Source organism: Micromys minutus, assembly GCF_963924665.1.
Source record: "Micromys minutus genome assembly, chromosome: 3".
NCBI classification, from domain to species: Eukaryota; Metazoa; Chordata; class Mammalia; order Rodentia; family Muridae; genus Micromys; species Micromys minutus.
This window is the reverse complement of record NC_137972.1, coordinates 21,719,429-21,735,258: the sequence shown is the minus strand read 5'-3', so window position 1 is coordinate 21,735,258 and position 15,830 is coordinate 21,719,429. Positions and strand designations below refer to the sequence as shown.

The 15,830-nt window shown below is 44.1% G+C and overlaps 1 protein-coding gene across 11 annotated transcripts in view; it reads left to right on the top strand.

Annotated features, from left to right (window-relative positions):
• Nucleotides 1-14,726, top strand: part of ZNF384 (zinc finger protein 384) — a 29,317-nt gene extending 14,591 nt beyond the window's left edge. For 4 of the 11 annotated variants that reach the window (XM_080914274.1, XM_080914269.1, XM_080914272.1 and 1 more), the window contains exons 3-12: nucleotides 1,998-2,068; nucleotides 2,352-2,589; nucleotides 2,825-2,872; nucleotides 3,072-3,408; nucleotides 4,183-4,275; nucleotides 8,923-9,147; nucleotides 9,792-9,974; nucleotides 11,368-11,446; nucleotides 12,862-13,020; nucleotides 13,446-14,726. In XM_080914274.1, coding sequence (XP_080770400.1) covers nucleotides 2,003-2,068; nucleotides 2,352-2,589; nucleotides 2,825-2,872; nucleotides 3,072-3,408; nucleotides 4,183-4,275; nucleotides 8,923-9,147; nucleotides 9,792-9,974; nucleotides 11,368-11,446; nucleotides 12,862-13,020; nucleotides 13,446-13,820 — 1,803 coding nt within the window. In that variant the 5' untranslated portion in view covers nucleotides 1,998-2,002 and the 3' untranslated portion in view covers nucleotides 13,821-14,726. The remainder of the gene's footprint in view (nucleotides 1-1,997; nucleotides 2,069-2,351; nucleotides 2,590-2,824; nucleotides 2,873-3,071; nucleotides 3,409-4,182; nucleotides 4,276-8,922; nucleotides 9,148-9,791; nucleotides 9,975-11,367; nucleotides 11,447-12,861; nucleotides 13,021-13,445) is intronic. The other 7 variants (XM_080914275.1, XM_080914276.1, XM_080914278.1 and 4 more) reach the window with 7 other exon arrangements.
• Nucleotides 14,727-15,830: the final 1,104 nt, after the last annotated feature.

Here is a 15,830-nt window from a genome sequence, read left to right as displayed (position 1 = left end):
TGGTGTGTCTGAGGACAGCTACAGTGTACTCACATAAAATAAATCTTAAAAAGTGTATGCTTTGACTTATATATGCCTGTACTCACATAATGTAAGCAAATAGACATAAATATAAGAAAATGTATGATGCTGTCTCCAAGCAAAGATAATGGCATGGATCTCTTGGAGCTGGAGTTAACAATTATTTGTGTGCTCCATGATATGGGTGCTAGGATTCAAACTCCAGTTATTGAGCAGGGAGCACTCATTACCACTGAGCCATTGCTCCAGCCCCTTTACTACACAGAGTGTGTGTGTGTGTGGGGGGGGGGTGGGGCTGCATGTGCATGTGTGCCTCTGTATGGGGACCTGATGAGTTGGAGTTTGTTCCTTGATCACACTCTTATGATACAAATTGAGGCAGTGTCTCTTGCTAAACCCAGAACTAACTCCTTTGATAGTCTGGCTACCCAGGCAGTCCCTGACTCCAGATTATGAGTATTAAGATTACGGGTGAGCCACCCACCACCCGCCTGGAATTTATGTGAGTTTTAGAGATACAGACTCAGCTCCTCATGCTTGTTGAACCATCTACCCAGCCCTCTTCATTTTTCTTTTTCTCTTTCTCCCTTCCTTCCTTTGTTTTTCTTTTTGTTTGTAGTTTATTATTTTGGTCAGTTTTTGATATGGATTTTTTGTGTATCCCTGGCTGTTCTGGAATTCACTCTGTAGACCAGGCTGACCTTGAACTGAGAGATCTGGCTGCCTCTGCTTCCCAAGTGCTGTGATTAAAGGCCTACACCACCATACCGGCCTCATTTTATTCTTTGTACATGTGTGTGCATGTGTTTGTGTGTTTGTATGCACATTTGCATGCATGTCTTCTTCGTGTAAGAAGAGGGTTTTGCTTTGCCCAGAGCTGGAGCAGTAAGGGCTCTTAACCCTTAACTGCTGAGCCATCTGTTCAGACCCTAAGACTCACTGGAAATCTGCCTCCTGAGTGCTGAGATTAAAGGCATGCATCACCCAGACCTAGCCAGAGCTTCTTATAAAAAGCTGGTAGTCTGTGAAAAATGCTTTCTTTTCTTCCAGATGCTCCAAGTTCAGTTCCTAGTACAATATTGAGTGGCTCGCAACCACCTGTAACTCCAGCTTTAGGGTATTTGATCCTCTCTTCTGGCCTCCAAGGGCACCTACACATACCCACACACAAGACACACACACACACACACACACACTACAGTTTTTTTTTAAAGACTGGTCATTTTTTGTTTCTCACTGAGCAGCCCATTATGTTTATTACCCGGTGAGTTATCCTGGATGGTCTTCAGTCTTATGTGGCATTGTCCCAGGCCTTGTTAATACTCAAAGGTGTGGCAGTGCATGCTGAGAATCCTAGGTAGAGAAGAGACGTTGGAGGATCACAGCCCCAGTTTGGCCAGTGTGGTCTGTTCAGATTGCTCGGGTTCCTGCCAGCTGAAAAACCTTTCCTGAATCTTTTTCAAGTGTAGAATTGTGGTTTCATAGATGTGTTGATTGGAAATCTGGGGAATTTTTTTTCCAAGGAAAATGGATAAAAGGGAAAGGGGAAGTGCTGAAAGATAGCATGCCTATTTTCAGGCCTGTGAATGCTTTGCTATGTGTGCCCTTGGACACAGCATTTCTATAACTCCATTTCTCTTCAGAGTAAAATGTCAGTTCTGGTTTTTTGAAACTTGATAAATACTCTGTGGCTCAATGGGATGAATATAAATTTTAAAAGTGTGTTTTGGGGTGGTGGGCCATATTACTCAATGGTTGTTTCTATTTTATTATTATTAGAGACTTTGAGTAGGTAGTTCATACTGGCCTCAGTCTCCAGATTGTTGAGTGCCACTTTGTCTGGTCTGGACATTGAGGTCATGATTGTTAATTCCCAACTATGTGGTCAGGTGCCAGAGATCAGAATTTCATCAGCTACTCTCTGCCATTACTGACATTCAGTTATTCATAGGTGTGATATGTGGTCTGTCTTTCAGGTAGAATGGAAGAGTCTCACTTCAATTCTAACCCGTACTTCTGGCCTTCTATCCCCACAGTCTCAGGGCAGGTAAGTGATATTTGTTTTGTTCTCCCGAGTATTTATTTCAGCTCTGAGTAGTAAGTTCATCTTGCTGTTGTTTCTACCTACTGTGTGGGAGCTGAAGCAAAGTGAAACACACACTTCACTGAGTCCATTCTTACTGAGAGCGACATGCTGTGGGTCTGGCTCCTTTCCAGAAAGAGAAATCAACTCCTCCTTGATCTCCAGGGAGGACAATGAAAAGTCCTTAGGGAACAGACAGAATCCTTTGCTCTTTCTAAAGAGGATACTCCTCTTCCTTTTCTCTTAGATTGAAAACACTATGTTCATCAACAAAATGAAGGATCAGCTGTTGCCAGAGAAGGGCTGTGGACTGGCGCCACCTCACTATCCCACTCTGCTGACAGTGCCTGCCTCAGTGTCCCTGTCCTCTGGCATCAGCATGGACACAGAGTCCAAGTCAGAACAGCTGACCCCACACAGTCAGGCATCTGTTACCCAGAATATCACAGTGGTCCCTGTACCATCTACAGGACTCATGACTGCGGGTAAGCACCCCTGCTCCTCTTCAATCTGAGGTGTTGATCTCCCATGATCAGTACCCCAGTCTGGAGGGCTCTGAGGACATGGGGAGTGGGGTATGTGTTTAATTCCTCAATCAGATTTTTATTAAGTGCCTACTGTGTACCTAGCAATGTGCTAGGCATTGTGGGGGATACAAAGAAGTAGAAGATGCGGTCCCTGCCTTTGAGGAGGTGACATTCTTTCCTTCTCTGAATCAAGGAGTCTCCTGTTCTCAGAGGTGGAGAAGAGAAGGGAGTCAATCAAGGGGTAAATCTCACTGTTGCTGGGGGGACTGGGGACAGGGGTTAGGAAACCATTATTTTTGTACAGGGTTTGGGCTTTCCTTTAGACTATGGGCTGGAGGGTGGTGGTGAGGGGTTACTTAGACAATTGTATGGGGAAAATGAGATAGATGAGTGTCAGAGATGAACAGCATGACCCCATCTGCTTTTCCTCCCAACCCCAGGTCCTGGTTTGGTGATCACATCCCCATCAGGCTCCCTTGTGACCACAGCCTCATCAGTTCAGACTTTCCCTATTTCGGCTCCCATGATTGTCTCAGCTCTTCCCCCTGGCTCACAAGCCCTACAGGTGGTCCCTGACCTCTCCAAGAAGGTAGCATCAACCCTAACTGAGGAAGGAGGCGGAGGTGGTGGTGGAGGTGGCACTGTGGCTCCTCCTAAGCCTCCTCGGGGCCGCAAGAAGAAGCGGATGCTGGAATCAGGGCTTCCTGAGATGAATGACCCTTACGTCCTTGCCCCTGGGGATGACGATGACCATCAGAAAGATGGCAAGACCTACAGGTAGGAATCAAAGCCAGGGGCAGGATGGGTTGAGGGCCACTATTTGAAGTCTCCCCTATCTGCTTTGGGTCCTGCCCCCAGTTAGGCTCTGTGCTCTAAGCAGCTGTTGGCCTGAGAGCATTTGCATGTCCCGGTGTCCTGATTGTGATAGGAAGGTGGATCTACGGGCACCTGTAGTTGTTTAGACCCTTCCTGCACTCCTTTTTAAAATATAGGTCTGTCATAAGTCTTGACTAGTTTTTCAATGACAAGAGAGTTTCTCTCTTGTAATAAGGCTTCAGACTGGGTTCTAGACAATGTCTGCAGCTTTTTTTTTCTTTCTGTTCATTATTTTCCACGAAATCCTCTGGTAAGCACCTTACCTAATCTGTGTGCCATCCACCAGCTCTTGGACTGTGTTGAGCACTGAGTCCATCAGCCCCTGCATGGTTGGGATGGGAGGAATAGTACACCTAGAAAATGACTGGTCGCTTTCTAATTCATGGAAGTCATTTTGGTCCTCCACTTTCTCTTATGTTGTCCATTCCAAAAAAGCACATGCATAATTGCATGTGGTACTGTGTACAAAGAAACTCCTTACCTTTTAAAACTTGAAATAACTTTAACTTCCTTGAGAACTGTCAGGGTCCCTAGTGGGTTCTGGGCACTTGGTCCCAATGTTTGAAATGGGTTAACTTTCACACAGCTTTGATATAGACAGGGGCAGATTTGCATGGCTGGGAGACTGGTTCTGTCCTTAGTGTACCGAGATGGGCAATGTTGTTCCCATTTTAGGAGCGAAGGGAACTGCGGCACAGGAAATGGACAGAGCCTTGGGCTCATGGATTCAGTTCCCGGCTCCACCACGAACTTGCTGTGTGACCCTGGGCAAGTCCTTTTTCCCCTCTCTGCGCCTCAGTTTCCTCATCTGTAAAATGGGGAAAATTCTTTGTATGCCTCCCATTTGTTGGGAGTATAGATGAGATAATCTTTAAAATGTTGGGAAGTTCAGAAAGATGAGAGCTAAGCATTATTTAGCATTATTTACTTGAATTGTATAGTTCTTCTATGGAGACTGTCCACGAGTACACTGTTTAAATACCTCTTTGTACATGAAAAAGAGGCCCGTGTTGCTATGCAGAATATATTGAGCACTGCAGAATTCCAGCTGTAATCCAGAAGTTCATTGTAGCTTTATTATTACAGGTGTACCCCACTTTATACAATAAGTGTTCCTGGAAAATGTTTACATCATACCATATTATAAAGGTACCTGACAAGTTTGATTCATTTAAAGGCATTCTTTTATTATATCAGTTAAATGAAAATCCCTTTAAACTTGGTTGTGTAGATAACCTGGATTTTTTTTTATGTATTTGCTTAAAGTGAGGTCATGTGACATGAGATGTATTTGCTACTGTGGTGAAGGTGGAGGCAGTCCTTCTGATTGACCAGGGTCTTCATTTCTGCCAAGTTAATTTTTTTTTCTCCATACTAAAAGTTATTGTGGATTTCCCAGCTATGTGTGGATATATACATGGATATGTATATAAAGAATTGTGAGTACAGAGTTGGCAGGATGCCTTTTGAGACCTTCTACCCTCAACGTTTTTGGAATCCTTAAAAGCCCCCATACATAAATGATAAAAAGAGAACCCTGAAAATGAAATGACTGTATTCTAGTTGAAAAAAATTACTTCAGAAACTTAAAATTCTAAAGTCCAAAGTGATCTTATAAATCACAACGAATCCTGGCCACCTGTCCTATAAAGAGTCCTGATTTTGGTGCACGTGTGCCCACTTCGCCCATCACAGTTGTCGGTAGCACGCCTAGGCAGTGGAGGGATCAGGTGCTGTTGCTGTGGACAATTCAACTTAGCTCCAAGTCCTTGTTCCCATCTGTGGAGTAAATGGGAAGGTCAGTCAGACTTCATTATGTGAAAATATTTTGAGGGGAAATCAGAATATTTGAAATTGTTTTCAACATCTTAGAAAACACTGGGATAATAATGCAAAGTGACCATTAAATCCAAGGCCAGTGAATTGCACACCGTCCTTAATGTGTCTGATATCCATAGTGTCCACTGACGTACTGGACTGGGTGGTGTGCACGCTGGCTTTCCCTCCCTATTGCCAGAGCTGTTCTGAATCACATTCTTTATAGCCAGTACCTTACAGTAAAGGACTCTTGGCTTCTAGGACCACCAGAGTTTTAAAATACAGGTTGAATATTCCCCATTCAGAAGTGGTTAAGACTTTGGCTATTCTCAAATTTTGGAATATTTACACATACATAATGAGACCTGTAGGAATGGGACCCCAGTCTGAACATGAAATTTATTTCTTATGCTGGATGTAGTACCTGGCACACAGTAGCAATCTGAGGAGGCTGACAGGAGGATGAGGAGTTCATTGCCAGGCTGGTCTCTATAGCCTCTCAGAAGCCTTTTGAGTCAGCTACTGTGGAGCTTTTTCATGAGACTGTTGGGTTTGCCCACCTTTCTTAGTCCTGGCTCAGAAAGGTATAACTATCCCCCTCTTTCCACCCCTCTTGGAGTAGTGGCTCAAGCCTATGAGCACTCTTCCTAACACTTCAGACTTCCTCACTCTTTCTCTGAAGTTTCTCCAACCCACTTAACTGCTGGGGTGTCCTGGGGCTGCTTGCTTGCTGATTCTTCATGTCTAACTCAAAAAGGCATGGCTTTCTTCTTTTCCATCTGCCAAGATTTACAGCCTGCCTTCCCTGTGGTTTTTCATTTAAACGTGAATAAAATTGTGTTCAGGCTTTAAGTAAGAAAAGGGAATTCATTTGTTTCAAATATACCTTATTTAGATAACCTAAAGGTAATTTTATATAGTATTTTTAGTGAACCTCTGTTTGGATTTCCATCTGTCCCATAAGGCAACATGTAGAATTTTCCACTTGTGGAGTGATGTCAGTACTTAGTTTTGGATATTGGAACATTTCAGGTTTTAGATTTTTGGATTAAGGAGGCACAGCCTGTACTTCAGTGGTCATCAAAGGTCAGTAACTTCACCTGGCAGATGGGTATTCAGCCTCTACTTGAATACTTCTAGTGCCAAGACTGTGTAGTGTTAGGTTAACATGTGGCATCATTATAGCGAACAACTTGCCCTTTGACAAATAGCTTATTTTTGGAGCTTTGGGGCTCTTATAGAATTAGAATACTTGCAAGGTTATTTTGAGTAGAAGCAAAAGGTGCTTAATTAAAAGCACCTACCCCCATCCCTGGCAATAGCAGCAGCAGTTGTGGTTGTCATGATGACCATCTGACCATCATCATGTCATTGAACCCTAGGTTCTTTTGAAACTGGTTATTCTGTTGCCAGACTTTGGTTTTCTGTTGTGAGATGGGGGTCTCAGGCAGCCCAGGCTGGCTTGAATTCCTGATTGTCCTGTCTCCCACTTCATGGGTGCTGGGACTATAGGTATGTGCTGCGGTACCCAGCTTGCCAGTCTGTTTTCAATTATGTTTTTCAATTCTTCTCTAACTAAAGCTCTGTTGAAGATTTCTTTCTGGTTTCTTAACACAGGGCCTCTCAGTGTAGCTCGAGCTGAAATGCAAGCCCATCATTAATTTTTTTATAATTAACTTTGATTTTAAGGGTGATAGGATTTAAATTAAAATGTATGTTGGAGCTGAGGATATAGTTCAGTAGTAGAGCACTTTCCTGGTATGTGGCAAGGCCTAGGTTTAGGCCTCAGCACTGTAAAACGTCTTTTAAACAATGAACATGTTCTACCTGCACTGAGAAATTTTAGTTATGGAAGGAACTTACTTGGCACCGTTAGTTCGGTGTCATATAAGTGACATTATGTCAAGTTACTGACCTCAGTCTTTGTAAAATACTTGTATCATCATTGGCTCACCTGTAGATACTGAGGCTGTTAGCAATAATGATGTTTTATTAATAAAGATTTAGCTTACCTTTGATGGTCATGAGTGTTTGCTGGCCCTTGTAGAGGCAAAAATTAATGTCATTATTTTAAAGATGAGAAGATTGATGTCTAGGTTAGTGGCAACCTGTAATTGAATTCCATTGGACTAGAGTTCAGGTATCTAGACTCTGTTTACTTACCATGCTGATCTCTCCTGCGGTGTTTGGATGTCTCAGTCGCTGATAAACTGGTAGTCAGAGTTTCCTTCAGAGTTACAAAGTGAGTAGAAAACAAAGAGTGGTTATCAAGTTACTGTGATTTTAGTGAATGTGTTAATATAGATATCACAGCAAATGATATTTTCTCAGAGGGAACTTGTTCTTTCTAGTCTTGATCTTACCTGCTTTCAAAAATTCTGAAATGAAAAGAACACAGGAATCTTCCCATACCCTTTGATGTCCAGTTTACAAAGATGGCTTAATTTGGAGAGAGACCTCCTTCTTTGATATTGTTGGATAGTATCAGAGCAGGAAGGATCCACTGCACTGGTTCAGGTGCTGTGGGTGTCATCTAGGAGACTTAGTATTGGCTTCAGTTTTGTGTTAACAAAAGGAAAGGTTTAGTATAGCATGCATTGCTTTTCAATCATTTTTAAGACTTAAGGATTATAATCCACTCCTAACAGTTACCTTGGTCTGTTTCAAAAGCAGTTTTCATTTTATTGGCTTGAGACTAGAGGCAAGGGCAAACGATTAATGGAGCATCAGCTACATAGAGATCAGATAAGGGTTGGGAAAGCCCCTCCAAGTAATTCTGGTACTTTCCGTCTCCATCTCTTTAGCAGTCAGTATGAAAGGGATGTAGGGGAATGATTGAAAACAATTACCTGGGGATGGACGCTCTCATCTAGACAGCTTTCCTTCATTACTGCATGGGAGACTTGAATACTAAGGGACAGATAGATAAACATGGAGAAGCAAGGTTGAAAACTTAACTGATCTAATAAAATCTTTATCAGAGGTTCTCAACCCTTTGGAGGTCAAACAACCCTTTCACGGGGGTCACCTTAGATCATTGGAAAGAACAGATAGTTACATTTTGATTCATTGTGGTAGCTAAGTTACAGTTATGAAGTAGCAATGAAATAATTTTATGGATTGGGTCATCACAATATGAGGGAGTGTATTAAAGGGTCACAGCATTAGGAAAGTTGAGAACCTCTGATCTGTATTCACTCAGCTTATATTTTTCTTCTTATCCAAGTTGAATGCTTAATTTTGTGTACTTAGGGTCTCTAGTCATTTACCAAGCATTTATTGAGTATTTCTGAGTCCTGGGCACTGTGTCAGCTTAGGCAATAAAGAGAAATAAGAAGCTGGGCTTCGTGGCACATAGCTATTATAATCCCAGCATTTGGGAGGTAAGAAACAAGAGTATCATGAGTTCAAGGCCAGCCTGAACTACATAAGACCCTTTCTTTAAATAGGAAAGAGAAAGCTTCTACAAGTCTCACTGTATAGTTGGAACAGGAAATAGGATCAGTTAATCAGTTAGGTGGGCTTCTCTTGGCAGAGTTGTGAGGCTCAGCAGCACCTCCTGGTGGAAAGACTCTAATGTTGCCCTTGCTTGGCCAGGTGCCGGATGTGCTCACTGACCTTCTACTCAAAGTCGGAGATGCAGATCCACTCCAAGTCACACACGGAGACCAAGCCCCACAAGTGCCCACACTGCTCCAAGACCTTCGCCAACAGCTCCTACCTGGCCCAGCACATCCGTATCCACTCAGGGGCCAAGCCCTATAGTTGTAACTTTTGTGAGAAATCCTTCCGCCAGCTCTCACACCTGCAGCAGCACACCCGGTAAGGCTGCTTTTACCCATACCTAGGTAGAAAACCTCCAAGGTCATGTGGCCTGTGCCAACCATTCTCTCCTTTGCCTTTTGAAATCTTAACTCTTTTGTTACTGTCTGAAAATTAAACTATGTATCCTAGCCATGTGGGGGGCTTTGAAAATTGTGATTTCCAATCCCCAGTTCTGGAACGATTTTTGTGGTTTTTTTTCTGTGTCTGTTTGGAAATCTTCTACAGAGCAGACCCTGCTTTTACTATATGCTTCAGTTCAGAGCCATGGTGTGCATTCAACTTCAGGTCCATGGGGAACAGGCGGTATTGGCCTATGTTCAAATTGCTATTTGGAAACAGGGTAACTGTGGTGAGTGTGTAACTTAGGAAAAAGCTGAGGGTTGACAAGACTGAGTGCTGTAAGGTTACTGAGAGCCACGGGTTGCAGTCTTCATCTCACTGCCATTCTAGACACCGACTCGCAGTCAGCAACAACCTAGACATGGGTGTCCTCTTCATTAGCCTCGCAACCGGAGCTGTATTGGGAGGAGGGGGGAGGGGTGCTCTCACCCGTCAAGCAGCATCATCTCACCCAGCAGAGAGCTGAGCCCATGGTGTCGAACTGCTTCCTCCTCCCCCTTCCCTCCTCTCCTCTCCGGCAGGATTCACTCCAAGATGCACACGGAGACCATCAAGCCCCACAAGTGCCCGCACTGCTCCAAGACCTTCGCCAACACCTCCTACCTGGCTCAGCACCTCCGTATCCACTCGGGGGCCAAGCCCTACAACTGTTCCTACTGCCAGAAGGCCTTCCGCCAGCTCTCCCACCTCCAGCAGCACACACGGTAAGGGAGAGGGGCGGGCTGTTGATCCCGCCCCGCTGGCATGCCCTCCCCATCCCCCGCCCCGGAGACATACAACCACCCGCATGCGGGGGGCGGGGGAGAGACCTGGCTGGAGGTGAGACCTGGCTGGAGGAGAATATGACTGGCAACAGAGAGAAAAGAAGTGGATGCCAAGAGAGTCTTTCTGGAGCACAGACTGTATTGAAAAGACACAGTGATTGTATGGTACTTTCCTGATTGATTAAAGACAGAGACAAACTTGGAACAAAGATGACTCTTGCCTTCGTTCTCCTCCCTGAAAATGCCAAGCACACTTCTTACCAGATTTCTTCTCTGGTGCCTCAGGGCACCAGTTACAAATGGGAGATGTAATCAGATGCAAGCTGGCACCAGCCTGGATACAGCAACAAGCAAGATTCCAAGGGATGCTAAAGGAAGAGCACAAAAGGAAACGTGAACTGAACATTCAGAGAGAACTGGAAACAAATAAAGTCCTTACTTCATAAGTAGGATGCTTGCATTTAATATGTCAATGTGGAATTATTAGGGAGAAGGGAGTCTGACAACTTGAAGAGCTGATGGTTTCCATTGGTGATATCTCAAGATGAAGTCCAGATTCCTGGCAATTGACCATCTCACCCTGCTGCTTGTGGAGATGATGATGTTCTCAGCTGAAATCGGTCAGACTTGGAGTTTGCTGTCTTCGTGTTTTTGAGGCCTTGATCACAGAGATGGTCTGAAGTCCCTAAAAAGAAGCAGGTGTTGGTGCATCCTCATGTCTTGGGCTCATCGTAATAGATAGAGTGCCTTGTGGTATTGGGGGAAGAGGTCAACTTTGTTCCAGCCTCAGGATTTCCTGTCACTAAGGGCTTAGACTGAAGGGAATATCCCTAGGAATTTCCATGAGTTTCCACTGAAGTCACTGCTTTCAACAATCATTGTAACTTGGTCTTTGATCACAGAACTATCTCTGGATATGATGTTCAAGGTTAAGGGAACAGTTTCTGCCTAGAGAGTAGAGACCAAGGAGGAAGTGTTGTATATTTTTATTTTTCCTTATAATGTGTTTACCTTCTGTTTCTGAATGCTCACTCGGATGGTTGCTATAGGAACAGATTTGTATGTCAAATCATGCCCTGCCTGTGATCTGGATGCTGAGCCCTCAGTCCCTCTTCTCCCAGCAGAATGAGGATCTCCTTGAGCTGAGCGCTATAGGCAGTGAGCAGAGATCAGGCATTACAAACTGTTCCAGGGCAAAGAGGAGCTAGAGCTGGCACCTCGTGCACATGCGTCTGAGGAGCTTTCTTGGGAGGCAACCTGATGATCTTGTACGGAGCTCTTCTCTAAGTGACCTTGCTCATGTCCATACTCTGCCTCTTCTCACCCTGTATAGAATCCACACCGGCGATAGACCTTACAAATGTGCACACCCGGGCTGTGAGAAGGCTTTCACACAACTATCCAATCTGCAGGTAAGCATCTGGGGTCCACATGAGACCTTGAGTCTGAGACTTGGGAGGGTCGTTTAGCTAGTACTGTGATTCTCTTAAAATTCTCTTAAATTCTCTTAAAAGTTACTGAGGTAAAGCTGGGCCTGCTAGGCTTTAATCCCAGCTGCTTAGAAGGCTGAAGCAAAGGATCCAAAGTTTGAGACCTGCCTATGCTACAAAATGATTTCAGCCTGAGCAACATTATAATAATAGTGTCTCAAAATTTAAAAATAAAATTGTTGTAGAGTTAGCTCAAATAGTAAAGTGCTCACCACAAACATGAAGGCTTGAAATTGATCTCTAGAATGTTTATGGAAAAAAAAAAAAAAAGGTGTGTGTGGAGGGGGTGGCTGGAGAGATGGCTCAGAGGATAAGAGCACTGTTTGCTTTTCCAGTGGTCCTGAGTTCAAATTCCAGAAAACCACAGGGTGGCTCACAACCATTTGTAATGGGATCTGATGCCCTCTTCTGGCGTGCAGGCATATATGCAGGCAGAATATACACCCATAATAAATAAATAAATCTTAAAAAAAAAAGAAATTAGTAGTCTTGGTGTGTGCTTGTTGCTGGGAAAGTGGACACAGGCATCCCTGGAGCTCACTGGCCAGCCACCCTAAACAAATTGGCTAGCCCCAGGCCACTAAGAAACCATGTCTGAGAAAACAAAGTGGGTGGCTCCTGAGAAATGACACCAAAGTTGTCACTGGCCTCTGAATGCATGTGCACACATGTACATCTGAACACACACCCCAAAAGGTTACTTTTTAAGGACAGGAGGTTGATAAGATGGCTCAATCTGAAACATACTTGCCATACAAGCCTTGTATGACATGTATGCCTGCAAGCCAGAAGAGGGCACACCCTCGCTTGTGTGTATGTAGACCTGTTGTGGCTGTTGATTCGTGAATACAGCACAGTTGATGTCTGCTTCTGTAGCTTTCCACCTTATTTGTGACAATATTTTTACTGAATCTGAAGGGGGTTTTTTTGTTTTTTGGTTTTTTGTTTTGACTAGACTGGTAAGCCTTAGGGGTCTTCCTCTTTCCACAGCACTTCACCCTACTCTGATGTGGATACTGAGGATCTGAGCACAGTTCTTAATGCACAGCAAGCACACTATCCACTCATTATATTGATCTGTGAGCCCCTGAAAAGGAACATGTAGTCCCCATACCTTGCATTAAGAGCCATTGGAAGCCATTGTAACCTTTAAGGATATGCCATCTGAGATGCATTTCCTCTCTTAGTCACTATTCCTAAAGTTTTATTCAAAGCAGTCTCTACTGTCTTCCTGTAGAAAGGGGGGCTAGGATAGCCTATGCTCACCTTGGGGCTGTCTCTCTATAAAGTCTAAGGAAGAACTGGAACTTATGTTGGTTTCTCTCATTGGTTTACAGTCTCACAGACGGCAGCACAACAAAGATAAACCCTTCAAGTGCCACAACTGTCACCGAGCATATACAGACGCCGCCTCACTGGAGGCTCACTTATCTACACACACAGTGAAACACGCCAAGGTCTATACCTGCACAATCTGTAGTCGGGCATATACATCAGTAAGTACTTTGTGTCTCCAGCCCCATCCCTTACAACAGCACTCCACTGTGTCCTTTCTTGATGGAGATCTGTTGGTGACTGGCTTGTCATCTGCTTTCCCTTCCTCTCACTTATTAGTCAGTACTCAGAGATAATTAGCACCATAAACAAAATAACTCTTCATTCTAGACATAAAAGGCTAGCTTTGTGAGGGAACAAGATTTCAGATATTTTCTGAGATTCTAGAACAAGGTTATAATGGCTCCTCTCAGAGGTCTTTGAGAGAAATAGGTTTCTGTCTGCCAGCTCAGTGTCCACAGTGACTTCTAAAGATTCTGTTCCTCCTTCATAAATAGATATTACAGAGTAAGAGCCCAGGTTGACAATTGCAGGTTAACTTTTTCCCTTTTATCTTAACTTTTTTTTTTCTATCCACCTCTCTCAGGAAACATACCTTATGAAACATATGCGCAAACACAACCCTCCTGATCTTCAACAACAAGTGCAAGCAGCGGCGGCGGCAGCAGCAGTGGCCCAGGCCCAGGCCCAGGCCCAGGCTCAGGCTCAGGCCCAGGCCCAGGCCCAAGCTTCACAGGCATCACAGCAGCAACAGCAGCAGCAGCAGCCACCTCCACAACCACCACACTTCCAGTCCCCTGGGGCAGCTCCCCAGGGAGGGGGTGGTGGGGACAGCAACCCAAACCCTCCACCCCAGTGTTCCTTTGACCTGACTCCCTATAAGCCGGCAGAGCATCATAAAGACATCTGCCTCACTGTCACCACCAGCACCATCCAGGTGGAGCACCTGGCCAGCTCTTAGAGATCCGTACTGCCATCCATTGGAAAGAGAGGAGAAGTCCTGGTCCCTTCTTTGTCAACTCTTCTTGGTGGGAAAGTTCTCTTCTTCCTTGACAAGTCCTGTCTCCAGCTCCTTGGGTCTCAGGCATGGCTTTTCTTCGCAAGATATCCATCCGTAATCTCAGCTGCTCCTGATTGGCCAAGGAATCCTGAGCTGATAGTGTTATCCAACAGCCCCCATCCAAGCAGAGCTTTTAAAACTGGGGCTTGGTGCTTGAGAGAAGGATCCGCTGTGACCTCACATCTTGTCCAGTGTGTAGGCACTTACCTTTCTCTCCATCCTCAAAGTTGGGGCTGATAGAAGACTAGTGGCTGGCCCTCCCAGATAACAGAGAAGGAAGCTTAAGTGCTCACCAGCCTTCCGTTCTATGCTTACCTGTAAAAGAACCAGAGTTTGCACGCAGCCTGACTCCTGTGAGCCATTTCTTCCCCTTACATGGTCTCACTTCATAATGGGTAGTGACTATACCATTTTATGTAAGGGGGTAATAGCTATACATGGTTACCAAGGTGCCAGAGATTCCCCAGGTGACCAAGGGTGGCTTAAGAGTGTGAGTTATGATTTTTCCTTACAACCTCCTTCCTTCTCTGCCAACCAAGGGCCTATATACTCAGTCTCACTAACCCAGTCCGAGGAGCTCTGGGAGCTGTGTTAGATGTGCTCTCTGCAGTACCATCTGGGCTTTTGCAGAGGAGGAGAATTCAGGGCACACAAAGGACTGGACTTAGCCTCCCTAGGTGCCACGGTCAGATGCTGGACATGGATTTATATATAAATATATATATATAAATATATATATATACCTGCTCATCAAGGCCATCTTTGTTGTAACCATTTCTGTGTTTATAAATGCATTATCTCTGAGAATTTTCATATTGATGTTTTATTTTTGTCTTATTTTTTTTCTCCACCTTGTCCTCTGGCCATGGCATTTTAATTTTCCCTTTCAATTTTTTTAATCATGGGAGATTTCAGATAAAAGAAAATTAAAGTAATCAGGAATTATACAGTTGTTATAAAGCAATTTAAAAATGAAAAACTTATGTACAAACTAAGGGGTGTTTTTAGAACATTGTATAGAAATAAATTCATGTTTAAGGATGAGAGGCAGTAAGCAGCTCATGTAAGCTAGCATGGGAAAAAGCTATTTGGGGAGCTATTCCAGGACAGCACAAAGGATTTAAACTGGAATGTGCAGAGCATGGATGCTTGGGTGGTAAGCCACCTTGTGTTATTTCAAGGCCTTTTCAGTTTAGAAACGTGTGTACAAATGCTATCTTGGGGATTGCACTGCCTACATGTGTGAGAAGAGATTTCACTTAACAAAATGGCCATATTCCTTAACCTTTGCCTTCCAAAAACAAACAAACAAACAAACAAAGCAGGCCATGGTGGTGCACAATGTTACTCAGGAGGCAGGGGGTTGGGTCTCTGAGAGGCCAGCCTGGTCTACAGAGTTCTAAGATAGCCAGGACTACATAGAGAACTTTTGTCTGTTGCAGGTGAGGTGGGGGCACAGACATGTATGGCCTTTTAAAAGGACCTGCACTACCTGTGCCTCCCCTATTTTATCCAAATTCTCCTGGGCATGTGTATATATACATAGTGTCTCATTAGACTGCAGTGCTTAAGACCAGAGGTTTTCAGTGATGGAAACCATAACCAGCTACTGGGTTTAAGACTGAAGAAATACCTAAAGCAGAGCTTCTCATGACAATAATAGTTATGTTCACCTAAAATGGAAGACCATTGTATTGGACAGAGCATAACAAGAAACCTAAGACTTCTCACAGTTTACCATGAAAGGATTCAGCTAATTTCCCAAGACTGCTTCATGAAGATTAAATCCTTCATACGGTACTGAAAATTTGACGAATGTTCTCATATCTGAGAACTGACCAACTGTCATTACTTAGTGATGTGGATAAATAAGTCCCATTTAATTTGGGGCTGGCATCCAGGACAGTACCT